General features: G+C 47.0%; 1 protein-coding gene across 1 annotated transcript; it reads left to right on the top strand.

Annotated features, from left to right (window-relative positions):
- The first annotated feature begins 10,865 nt into the window (after nt 1-10,865).
- Nucleotides 10,866-12,724, top strand: LOC124688107. The gene is made up of 3 exons (XM_047221822.1): nt 10,866-11,032; nt 11,730-11,912; nt 12,294-12,724. The coding sequence occupies exons 1-3, from the start codon at nt 10,970-10,972 to the stop codon at nt 12,522-12,524; spliced, it is 477 nt and encodes a 158-aa protein (XP_047077778.1). The 5' UTR covers nt 10,866-10,969; the 3' UTR covers nt 12,525-12,724.
- Nucleotides 12,725-12,888: the final 164 nt, after the last annotated feature.

Here is a 12,888-nt window from a genome sequence, read left to right as displayed (position 1 = left end):
ACTTGCTCTTATCTAACTAAACTAGGGTTTTGAGAAGAGAGGAGAGAGTTTGCATCACAACTTAAGTTGCATGATTGAATTCAAACCTAAGTTGAATTTGAATTTCAAAATTCAAACATCAAATAAATATCTCATAAAATCAATTGTGAGGAAATTCATTAAGTAAATATTAAATAATAAACAATATGAACAATTAAAGTAAAATAAATCTCATTAGAGAAAACTTTGAGCTTTATTGATAATCACACATTATACAATGTCAATTACAATATTCAGAATTGAAATAAAGGAATTACTTACAACACATTACACAAATTGGGATAAATAGAAAAAGAAGATAAAAGAAAAGTACAAGTATGAAACTATTCTAAATACTACAATGTGATTATCATCCAATCTTGAGCTTGAAGATCATCTTGTTCATTTGATCATCATTTTGAACCTGCACATACACACAACAAACACAAGTTATGCCAAGTGGCATAGCCACTTGGCAGGTTAAAAATAAAATGGAATTGAGCAGATATGATCAGGTTCTGCCGAGCTGATCCACTCCCAGCCTAGAACCAAGCCAGATACCAAGCACTTGCACACACACACAGCAAGACTGCTCACAAGGCAGTGTGCATGCTCAACAGCACACACGGGCCAGTGAGTCACCACAAGCTTGCCAGGCCAAGCTGTCGACCAAAAAGGCAATGAAAGGGAGGTATAAAAACCTCCACAGTAAAACCTAACCAGTCCATCGACACCAGCAGCTGGGTAAGTGCATCAAGAACACCAGAACACTTAGAACAGGAAGAACAGCAAACCCTCAGAGATCATCCAGGGACAGTTTCACCAAGAACTGTCAACCTTGAACAAGCACTGGATGGAGTAGAGCAAGCTCAAGCTAACCAGGAGGAGCAGGGCAAGCCAAGAAATCAACACAGCAGCTAAACCTCTACACCAACAACCTTTCTAGGAGCTGGAGTGAGGTATACAAAACAAGAGCCTGAGCAAGATCATATCTTGCTCATACTTAAGCATGCTTGCATCACAGGAGCACAGAAGGGTAGGAAAACCCTGGGTGTATCATCATTTGGTTACTAAACCAATTGGTGCCAGCAAGTACAACCAAGGCTAAAAGGAAAATAAACCAGGGAACACTCGGTTGTGACAACACTCGTGTCAAAACCAGAGAAATCCAAGCATGGATTTACTCCTTGTAGTCATTCAGGTTCACAAAGCACCCATTAGCCTAGCTAAACCATCAGATTGACAGGCAACATGTGCCTATCCTGTTTATCAACATCAAGCCTACTGGAAATTCACTAAATGACTAGCCAGTGAGCATCTATCCATCACAGAAAGCCACCAAATAGGGGAGCTACCCTAGGACAGCATATGACTACCGCTGTGGTCACCTCAAACCCTAGAACAGACCAAACCAACAAGCCAAATACAATTATCATCACCCCGATTGGGTTCAAAGCAGGGCTAGGGTTCCCAACCACTCGTGGGCATCCATCTAGCATAAGCCAATCAAATGTGATGATCATTATCGTATCACAGTTCACATCAATTATCCACTCAATCAATTGAAGCAACACGGATAATTGATATTAACAAGTAAATCATGAAACGAGACACATGCAAATGATCCGGAGGATCACCGCAAGCATCAGCCGATGCTTGAGCAAGCACCAGCACTGATCTGTGCCACACACATACACAGAGTAAGTAACAGCAAGGCAGGCAACAGTTAAGCACTCCACTGATCAGCTGCTGATGAGCACATGCTCATCAGAGCTTGCCATAGCATGCTAGGGCATGCTAGGGCATCACTAAGCAACAGAGCATGAACCAGGTATTTAATTGGCTACAGATACTCCACAAATGTCTCACAGATAACCAAATGGCTAACCAAATGATCAGTATCCGAAGCACATCCAAGGCTCGGATGAACCACTGGATCCGGATAAATAAGTAAAGCACTTGGTGCTCATCACCGAATCATACGGATAAACCGAGCAGTAATGCTCAATCAAGCATACACATGAAATTGAGCCAAGAGACAAGCATACCATTACCCCGGTTCTTGCAAAATTGCAAGAAATTGCACAATATAATCAAGCCGGGGACAGGAATATGCACACACAACATGTCCAAGTGACAAGTAAAAATAATAGGAGCAAGCTAATAGGCCATGAACATCACCTGGATGCTCATGAGCAATCACAGGAGGGCCACAAGCAGGAGATGACCATGAACGAAGTAGCTAGGAAGCACGAAGCATGGCGAGAATAAAGACAGACAAGCATCATACGCATAGCAAGAGAGCAAGCACATTAGCTAGGAATCATGGCGCATGCAGGCAGCAGCAATAAGCACAGCCACAGAACAGTATCGGCACAAGGGACAGCAGGCAATGGCCAGAGCTAGCCCAGAAGAATAGGAGAGGAGGATGAACCAGCAGTAGAGAAGGAAGAAGGAAGAGGATGGCGGCGCACGTACCTGGAGCGGAGCACCATAGCGTGCCACGGCGGCACGGGCCACCACGGCAGCGCCAAGCCGCGCCTGGCCTGACGTCGCCGAGCGCGAGCGCCCCAGCACCGCCACAGCACCAGGAGCATCGGCGGCGTGGAGATCACCATGGATCCCCACTGCAGGCGAGCAGAGGCGACGAGGGCGAGCGAACAAGGACGCCTGCGTCAGATCGACGCGGACCACCGTGTCCGCCGTCGAAAGGCGGATCAGATCCACCTGATCTCGCCGGCGGCGACCGCCGGAGTTGGCCGGATTAATTCGGCGACGGCGAGGCGACCACGGCGTCGCGAGAGCCACAGAGAGAGGGGTTAGGGTTTCTGCGCGAGGAAGGAAGGGGCGAGTGGGCCGACCGAGCCCAAGTGTGGCTCGGGTTAGGGTTAACCCGCTGGGCCGCACTGACAGGTGGGCCCAGGGGCAAATCAGTCATTTTATAATTCCCATAAATACAGAAACTTTGAAATTATATAAAAAATGTTTAATAGCTCTAAAAAATAATTAAAAATATGAAAATAGATCAGCATAAAATTCTCTATCATAATAAAATACAAAGGAGAATTTTTGAAGACAATTAAGAATAAGTCCTCATTTGATGATTTAAATAATCATTTAAATCACACATATAATTTTCACTAATAAAAATAAGTCCATTAATGCATTTGGACTTTAAAAACACCTTGACAACATTTCAAGGTTGTATATTACTTTAAATAAAGTATCCCTCAAATTATTCTTAGTAATAACTTCCTACATTAAATTATAACGACATTGGAAGGGGGGACCAAACCCTAAAACTGGAACCATGCATAATTGCTTCTTTAACCATTGCCCTTATCGGACAATGATGCTATTTTTCAGAACCAGAGGACAAGGGTCAGTCCACACCATCCAACTGCAAAACTTTGCAGTGTTCGGGCAAGTTCATCACTTGCTCATGTCATTTGAGTATTTCTATCAAATTACTTGCAAAGTATTATGGTTATCACTATTGCATAAAAATCAAAACCACTACTTTCATAACTATGAATATGACTATGTGGTGGGCAATGGAACCATGGATTGTGTTGATATGGTGGAGGTTCCATTGCACGGGTTTATATCCATCTAGGATTAAACAACAAATGTCGCCGATGATTCTTGTGCCGTAATACCCGTGTTAACCATAAGATCCGGAGTGGGACGGAATAGTCAAAAGTGTTTCCACCTCTCGTTCATCAACGGATGCGCTTACCGTAGCGGTTGTGTCTTGCGGAGCAACTTGAGGGTGGGGAGCCCCTTCTAATTCCCCACGGTATAGCTGTTGCTTACCGTAGCGGTTGCCGCTTGCGGAACAACTTGAGGGTGGGGATCCCCTTCTAATTCCCCACGGTAATGTGGTCTATGATGGGTTGCAGCTACCGGCGAAGGAGTTTGGTTAACGAGTCCCAAACTGTTGTCGTGGTCGGGGTCCATCCTTAATTGGTGTAAGAGGACCGACGAGGACCCAGGGTCGGGGTATGCAACAAAGGGTGGGTGTTCGAGGTAGCGGAGGAACATGTTTGGCTAGACCTTATACCGGGCCTCACACCGAAGGAAGTGTGGACGGGAAAGCTGCCCGGTTGGCACCAAGGTTAAGATCTCTTATGGGTAAAGCAACACACCTCTGCAGAGTGTAAAGAACTGTGACCTGTCACTCCTTGTTCCGGGATGAGGAACTGCGAACGCGGCCGGAAAGGAGCTCCATGAAGTTCTAGTAAACCGGTGAAGGCTGACGGACATAGCTCTTTGAAATAAAAACAATCTCTTGAAGAAATGTTTATCAAAACTTGCATTGGTATTAGACTTTCTGGTCTAATATCATAGCTAGTGCATTAAACACCTCTTATCTATAATGAACTTGTTGAGTACGCTCGTACTCATACCACTCTTAAATCCCATGCTTAGATTGTCTGAATCATCTGGAGGAGGACTACAACAACAATGAAGGAGCCGAGATCATCGGCTATGAAGAACCAGACCTCTCTGGAGGTATAGAAGGCGTAGATTACCTCATCGTCTACGGATCCGGAGAGGCTTCCGGAGAAGATCAAGCCTAGAGACATCCAGTAATAGTAGTAACCGAGCAGCCCGAACTCTTAGTATTTAGCTGCTCGAGGCAATAAATGTATAGTATAATGAGAATCTTATATTGTAAGCTAAGTTGGGTTCATCTCGAACCCAGGAGTATCCCTCTTAGGACCCAAGAGGAGCTCCAAGACAATATATGTTTGATGCTTGTAATAATAAGTGAATGAGTTATGGACCCTGCTATGTTCTGTTGTACTACTCTGAGGGATGTAATATTTGCGGAATGGTACTTCGTGAATGTTATATCAACGACAGGCATACTACAACATGCAGTGGTATGCAGGGTCACCACACCCTTCTTCATCGACAACATTATCAGGTTCCTCCCCTGAAACTATATTTTTATTCCATCACATCTTATGTACTTTACTTGGAGCGTCGGTTTGTTTTTGTTTTTGTTTTTGTTCGAATAAAATGGATCCTAGCATTCATTGTGTGGGAGAGAGACACGCTCCGCTGTTGCATATGGACAAATATGTCCTTAGGCTTTACTCATAGTGTTCATGGCGAAGGTTGAATCTTCTTCGTTAAATTGTTATATGGTTGGAATCGGGAAATGCTACATGTAGTAATTCTAAAATGTCTTGAATAATTTGATACTTGGCAATTGTTGTGCTCATGTTTAAGCTCTTGCATCATATACTTTGCACCTATTAATGAAGAAATACATAGAGTTTGCTAAAATTTGGTTTGCATATTTGGTCTCTCTAAAGTCTAGATAATTTCTAGTATTGAGTTTTGAACAACAAAGAAGACGGTGTAGAGTCTTATAATGTTTACAATATGTCTTTTATGTGAGTTTTTCTGCACCGGTTCATCCTTGTGTTTGTTTCAAATAACCTTGCTAGCCTAAACCTTGTATCGAGAGGGAATACTTCTCATGCATCCAAAATCCTTGAGCCAACCACTATGCCATTTGTGTCCACCATACCTACCTACTACATGGTATTTCTCCGCCATTCCAAAGTAAATTGCTTGAGTGCTACCTTTAAATTTCCATCATTCGCCTTTGCAATATATAGCTCATGGGACAAAATAGCCTTAAAAACTATTGTGGTATTGAATATGTACTTATGCACTTTATCTCTTACTAAGTTGCTTGTTGTGCGATAACCATGTTTCTGGGGACGCCATCAACTTTTGTTGAATATCATGTGAGTTGCTATGCATGTCCGTCTTGTCTGAAGTAAGGGAGATCTACCACTCATTTAATGGTTAGAGCATGCATATTGTTAGAGAAGAACATTGGGCCACTAACTAAAGCCATGAATCATGGTGGAAGTTTCAGTTTTGGACATATATCCTCAATCTCATATGAGAACATTAATTGTTGCTACATGCTTATGCATAAAAGAGGAGTCCATTATCTCGTTGTCTATGTTGTCCCGGTATGGATGTCTAAGTTGAGAATAATCAAAAGCGAGAAATCCAAATGCGAGCTTTCTCCTTAGACCTTTGTACGAGCGGCATAGAGGTACCCCTTTGTGACACTTGGTTAAAACATGTGTATTGCGATGATAATCCCGGTGATCCAAGCTAATTAGGACAAGGTGCGGGCACTATTAGTATACTATGCATGAGGCTTGCAACTTGTAAGATATAATTTACATGATACATATGCTTTATTACTACCGTTGACAAAATTGTTTCATGTTTTCAAAACCAAAGCTCTAGCACAAATATAGCAATCGATGTTTTCCTCTTTGAAGGACCATTCTTTTACTTTTATGTTGAGTCAGTTCACCTATTCCTCTCCACCTCAAGAAGCAAACACTTGTGTGAACTGTGCATTGATTCCTACATATTTGCATATTGCACTTGTTATATTACTTTACATTGACAATATCCATGAGATATACATGTTATAAGTTGAAAGCAACCGCTGAAACTTAATCTTCTTTTGTGTTGCTTCAATACCTTTACTTTGATTTATTGCTTTATGAGTTAACTCTTATGCAAGACTTATTGATGCTTGTCTTGAAGTACTATTCATGAAAAGTCTTTGCTTTATGATTCCTTTGTTTACTCATGTCATTACCATTGTTTTGATCGCTGCATTCATTACATATGCTTACAATAGTATGATCAAGGTTATGATGGCATGTCACTCCAGAAATTATCTTTGTTATCGTTTACCGCTCGGGACGAGCAGGAACTAAGCTTGGGGATGCTGATACGTCTCCGACGTATCGATAATTTCTTATGTTCCATGCCACATTATTGATGATATCTACATGTTTTATACACATTATATGTCATATTTATGCATTTTCCGACACTAACCTATTAACAAGATGCCGAAGAGCCAGTTGCTGTTTTCTGCTATTTTTGGTTTCAGAAATCCTAGTAAGGAAATATTCTCGGAATTGGACGAAATCAACGCCCGGGGTCCTATTTTTGCACGAAGCTTCCAGAAGACCGAGGGGGAAGGAAGTGGGGCCACGAGGCGCCGACACCATAGGGCGGCGCGGCCTGGACCCTGGCCGCGCGGCCCTGGTGTGTGGGGCCCTCGTGTGGCCCCCCGCGTTGCCCTTCCGCCTACTTAAAGCCTTCGTCGCGAAACCCCCTGTACCGAGAGCCACGATACGGAAAACCTTACTGAGACGCCGCCGCCGCCAATCCCATCTCGGGGGATTCCGGAGATCGCCTCCGGCACCCTGCCGGAGAGGGGAATCATCTCCCGGAGGACTCTTCACCGCCATGGTCGCCTCCGGAGTGATGAGTGAGTAGTTCACCCCTGGACTATGGGTCCATAGCAGTAGCTAGATGGTTGTCTTCTCCTTATGTGCTTCATTGTCGGATCTTGTGAGCTGCCTAACATGATCAAGATCATCTATCCGTAATTCTATATGTTGTGTTTGTCGGGATCCGATGGATAGAGAATATTATGTTATGTTGATTATCAATCTATTACCTATGTGTTGTTTATGATCTTGCATGCTCTCCGTTATTAGTAGAGGCTCGGCCAAGTTTTTACTCTTAACTCCAAGAGGGAGTATTTATGCTCGATAGTGGGTTCATGCCTCCATTAAATCTGGGACAGTGACAGAAAGTTCTAAGGTTGTGGATGTGTTGTTGCCACTAGGGATAAAACATTGATGCTATGTCTAAGGATGTAGTTATTGATTACATTACGCACCATATTTAATGCAATTGTCTGTTGTTTACAACTTAATACTGGAAGGGGTTCGGATGATAACCTGAAGGTGGACTTTTAGGCATAGATGCATGTCTGGATAGCGGTCTATGTACTTTGTCGTAATGCCCAATTAAATCTCACAATACTCATCATATCATGTATGTGCATGGTCATGCCCTCTCTATTTGTCAATTGCCCGACTGTAATTTGTTCACCCAACATGCTATTTATCTTATGGGAGAGACACCTCTAGTGAACTGTGGACCCTGGTCCATTCTTTTATATCGAATACAATCTACTGCAATACGTGTTCTACTGTTTTCTGCAAACAATCATCATCCACACTATACATCTAATCCTTTGTTACAGCAAGCCGGTGAGATTGACAACCTCACTGTTTCGTTGGGACAAAGTACTTTGATTGTGTTGTGCAGGTTCCACGTTGGCGCCAGAATCCCTGGTGTTGCGCCGCACTACATTCCGCCGCCATCAACCTTCAACGTGCTTCTTGGCTCCTCCTGGTTCGATAAACCTTGGTTTCTTTCTGAGGGAAAACTTGCTACTGTGCGCATCATACCTTCCTCTTGGGGTTCCCAACGGACGTGTGCTGTACACGCCATCAGCAACCGAGTGCAATGAGGATTCAGAGACCGGCTCATGCAAGTGAGCAACAGGAAGAACCAAGTTCAACATACACGGTGTTAGCACGGCGCTGATATTTTCAAGTTGGCGACATATTCACAAAAGTGAAGATTGTTAAAGTTGTGTCAAATATGTCTATAGGCTACCGTTAGACTTGGATTATGCGGGTAAGTTACATGTCGGAGTTGAACTTTGTAAGTGCCTACTATATTAGAAAAACACCATAAATAGCCGAAATAGACTAGAAACAAGTTGTACGTTAGACATAAGATTTCTCACCGGGAAAGTTCGGCGTTTGTGACATGGACGCTAGACCAACTTGATGTTTCAAGATCTAATGTGTCTACATATCTCGATGGGCTCATTATCGGCGGTACTATGATTAGTATACATGTGGATACATACATGTTAAGCATGCGGTACTATAATTAGTATATATGGGGATGGATACATGTTAAGCATGTCTCGCAAATGTAGGCGTTGATCATTGAATTGCGCTACCAACCATCGTCTTCGTATTTCTATAATAGTCTACAAAGGATAGATGAAACAGGTTAGTTAAGCAGAAGAAGCTCCCATACGAACAAAGATTTGTTTCACATGGGCAATAATGCTCCCTTCATTTTCAGATTTTTTATAATTTTAAAACCTCACACTTCTATGTCTCCAAAAATTATGGCGTTAATTATATAGATAGATATGTACAGGAGGAGTGTACGCAAAAAAGTCTAGGTAAAAATACTTTAAATTTTGGAAAATACAAAAAAATCTGACAAAAAATGTACTATGTACTATTTTTTAAGAAAAAGAAGAAGAAAAAAAACTTGGCCAGCCCGTCGCAGCCTCGCAGGTGCACCGGGGCAAGATGCCCAAAGCTGAGGGCATCTCCAACCGTGCGACCCAAACGGACGCGCTGGGCCGTCCGTTTTGGGCCGTTTGGGTCGCCGCCCGGACACGCGGACAGCGCCCCACGTCCGCGTGTCCGTTTGGGTCGCACGCTGCGCCCAACGCGGCGACCCAAACAGACGCCACGTGGTTCGTCTTCCTTGCGCGGCGCTGCGCCATGGCAGGCCTCGACGGGACAGCCATGGCGGGCGGTGGAACGCGCGGGAAAGTTCCCGCGCGCACCAAGCTTCCCGCGCGCGCGAACGCCATTGGCGCGCGCTCGCGCCCAAGTTTCCCGCCGGGCCGCCGGCTATAAAAGACGGCGGCGGTCTCACACTCCGCAACACCATCCTCCCCTCCACCTTCTCCCTCCCCTCTCCACCTTCTCCGTCGCCATGCCGCGCGCCCCGCAGCCACATGGGCCAAGCTCTCCCTCGCCGCCCGGGCCGGGTTCCCGCGGCCGGTGGAGGAGGCGCGCGCGGACTCGCGGTGGGTCGCCGACGACGAGGCGCTCCGCGTCGCTGCCGAGGCGGCGGCACAGAAGGCCGGTGACGCGGAGATGGTGGAGGCGGCCGCGGAGGGCCGGCACGAGACCGCGGACGGCCGGTACGAGGCCTCGGAGGAGGGCGGCCGCCGCGGAGGAGCCCGTCAACGAGGAGGACCTCGCGGCGGCGAACATCAACGCCGCCATCGAGGAGCGACTCGCCGACCTCACGCGCGTGACGAAGGAGCACGAGGGCATCCGGCGGGCCGGCCGCCGCCGCTAGGCGACCTCCTCGGCCGGAAGAACGAGCCGCTCGCTATGCGAGCAGCCCGTCACCTCATCCGGATGCCGTCCCCGAGCGGCGCGCACGGGAGGATGCTGCGTCGGCGGAGCGCGGCCGGCAAGAGCGCATGCGCCGGCGGGAGGAGATCCACGAGGCCCAGGCCCCCGCCCGCGTCCGCCTGGAGGCGCGCACCGCTGTGGAACGCGCCGCTCTGCAGGAGGTGGAGCTATGCGGGAAGCGGATGGTTCCGCCGCAGGAGGCGGAGCGCGAGCGCGCCCGAGGTGCGCGGACGGAACGGAGGAGGATGGCGGCCGCCGCCCAGCCGCCGCCGCCGCCGCGCCGCGCCCGCGCCGCGCGCGCCGCCGCGCCACCCGGCCCGTAGGCCGGAGTGGAATCCTCACGCGTACGAGCCGCGCGCGTCGAGTGAAATCCACGGCCCCGACGGCGAGCCGGCGAGGAGTCGCCGGCGAGACCGCCGGCCCCATACGTATTTAGGATAAGAAGTAGGAGCTAAAAATTGTAATGAGTTCTTTTTAATGAAAAAATTTAGTTATGCCTATGACACGCGGGCCAGGGGCGGACAAGGAGCGGACGCGAGCGACCAGCCTTTCGCGTCCGCGGCCACGCAAACCCGGCCAAGATTTGGGCCGGGTTTGCGTCAATCCGGACGCCGCGGGCATCCGTTTTAGGGATGGGTCCGCGCGCTGGGCCGGTTTTTTGTCCGGCTGGACCCATCCGGACGCGCGGGCGCGGGATGGGTCGCCCGGTTGGAGATGCCCTGAAAGCCCCCACTCCGACAGGTCAATCACTGGATCGATCAGCGCTCCCCTCCCTCAACAAGAAAAGCCCCCCGCTTTAGCTCCGGAGCTTCGAGCCAGGGCGGTCGGCACAAGTCGCGGGGACGATGGTCGGAATCTTCTCCAGGTTCTCCGCCGGTGGCACCCACCGCCGCGCCAAGAGCGCCGTCGTGAGTTTCCCTCCCCCCGCCCTGTTTTGTATTCGTGCCCACATGTACTGTGTATTCCTACTTGCTCCCTAGTTTACTTGCCCAGAGGAGAGATCTGTCTGGGGATGCACCTTGCTTTAATACTAGGTTAGCTTTAGCAGTACGAAGCCGTCCATGGCTCAGATTTGAGCTGTTCCGATTTCATCTCGTAATTCGTCTTATGATGGATGGATGGTGCTGCCTCCAACACATGGTAGCCCCCTTCCCTTTTCCTCTTCTGATTTATGAAATTCGGATTCTTTTAGGGAGGAAATTCGCTTAGGATGATTCTGTTTGGTAGGATTCAAGTAAGAAAAATAGCTACTGTATGCTTGCGGTGCTTCTTTGGAGAGATTAGGCAAGCAAGAACCGTACTCAGGTTTCGAACTTTAGGTTTCAGCCCTCTTCACGCTTTGATCTAGGGAAAAGTTGGGAGATTTTGCTGTCTCCTAAATGTAATCCAACCTTTTTAGCAGACTTCGTGGAATGTTCTTGTATTACTCAGGAGGTGTTCATCGTTTATTAGAGCCAAGAGTCAGGCATAACTCTTATCAGATTGCAACCTGATGTTGCCAACTCTTGGCTGTCCTACTGCCAAACTGCTTTAACGACTATTGAGACAGCAGTTTTGGGTACTCAAATAGGTATTGACTCGGGCAATCTCGTTTTGATGCTGTAGGAGGTTGTGGAGACATTGGCGCCCAACATGGAGACCGGGGAGTCTGACCCGGCAGCTGCAGCTGGGGATAGTCCCCACGGCATTGAGGTAGGCATTGAGTTCAAGCCAGTGGAGCACCCCGTGGAGCCTGTCAACCTTGATCAGCCGGTGAAATGCCCGCTTCCTGAGCCATCTATACTGCATGTAAGCCTGTTCTCTTGTTTAAGAAAAATTGAATGTTTGAATGGTGGTATGTAGTCTACGACAAGTAGCGGTAGTGAACTTGTGTGGCAGACATACAGTTACAGGCCTGCTCTTATACACTTGAGTTTCAAGGTTACGAACTTGTGGGGGAATGCAGGGGCAATTCATGTCAGGCTCTGTTGATGTTCCTTAAACAAAACTCTGTATCTAAGCTACGACCAAATCCTGCCATCAAGTTCTAATGTACCTGTTTCTGTATTTTGTCTGTTCTTGGTACATTTCTTTTCCATCCCTTTTGGCAAGGTTTCCTTAAGTCTCCCGGCAAAAAATCATGCAAGCCTATATTATTCCTTATTGATTTTGCTGATTCATGATTTCTAGGATGGGAGGATATGGCAAGAGAGGATGTCTTCTACAGCGGGTGGGCGGGTGAGGACAGACTTGCCGGTCGTGAAGGAAGGGTCGCAGCTCGAGTCCGACAGCAGCGGAACAAGGCCGCGACCTGCAGCCCGAAGGCGTGCGATACTGCCCTCTGTAAGTGCTCCTGAGCATAACATCCTGGCGCTGCTTGACGAGTGCGACATGCCTGAGAGCCAGCGTCCTGCTGAATGAAGCCTGTATATGCCTTGACTGTATCTGTATATTACTGTCTCTTCCGTCTTCGCCCATTGTGAAATGCTACGAGCTGGATACAGCTGTGTTAAATCTTGGTTGCAACTATAGAAACAGGCTTTTCTGTGAAAGATACACTGTTTGTATGTACTTTTATCTATATATACGAGTGAAAGAAACCTGCAGTTACATCCTTCTAATTTGTTGAAAGATACACTGAGATGCGTGTCTACGTTTTAGGCAGCTCTACTGTTAATTGTCATTTTTACTAATTTGGTTTTGTTTAAGGTGTCAAGTGAGATTCCACTTATAGTTCATTTTGTGTTTTCTGTACAAAATTTTGGGGAAATACAAAATGAACTAT

Source organism: Lolium rigidum, chromosome 2 (assembly GCF_022539505.1).
Source record: "Lolium rigidum isolate FL_2022 chromosome 2, APGP_CSIRO_Lrig_0.1, whole genome shotgun sequence".
In the NCBI taxonomy this organism is placed as follows: Eukaryota; Viridiplantae; Streptophyta; class Magnoliopsida; order Poales; family Poaceae; genus Lolium; species Lolium rigidum.
This window is presented reverse-complemented; position numbering and strand designations above follow the sequence as displayed.

Excerpts from the sequence above, each read along its gene's own strand:
- LOC124688107 (XM_047221822.1), top strand. The coding sequence starts at position 10,970 with ATGGTCGGAATCTTCTCCAGGTTCTCCGCCGGTGGCACCCACCGCCGC. Across the intron at positions 11,033-11,729 it reads GCCGCGCCAAGAGCGCCGTC|GAGGTTGTGGAGACATTGGC; the intron begins GTGAGTTTCCCT and ends TTGATGCTGTAG. Across the intron at positions 11,913-12,293 it reads CTGAGCCATCTATACTGCAT|GATGGGAGGATATGGCAAGA; the intron begins GTAAGCCTGTTC and ends CATGATTTCTAG.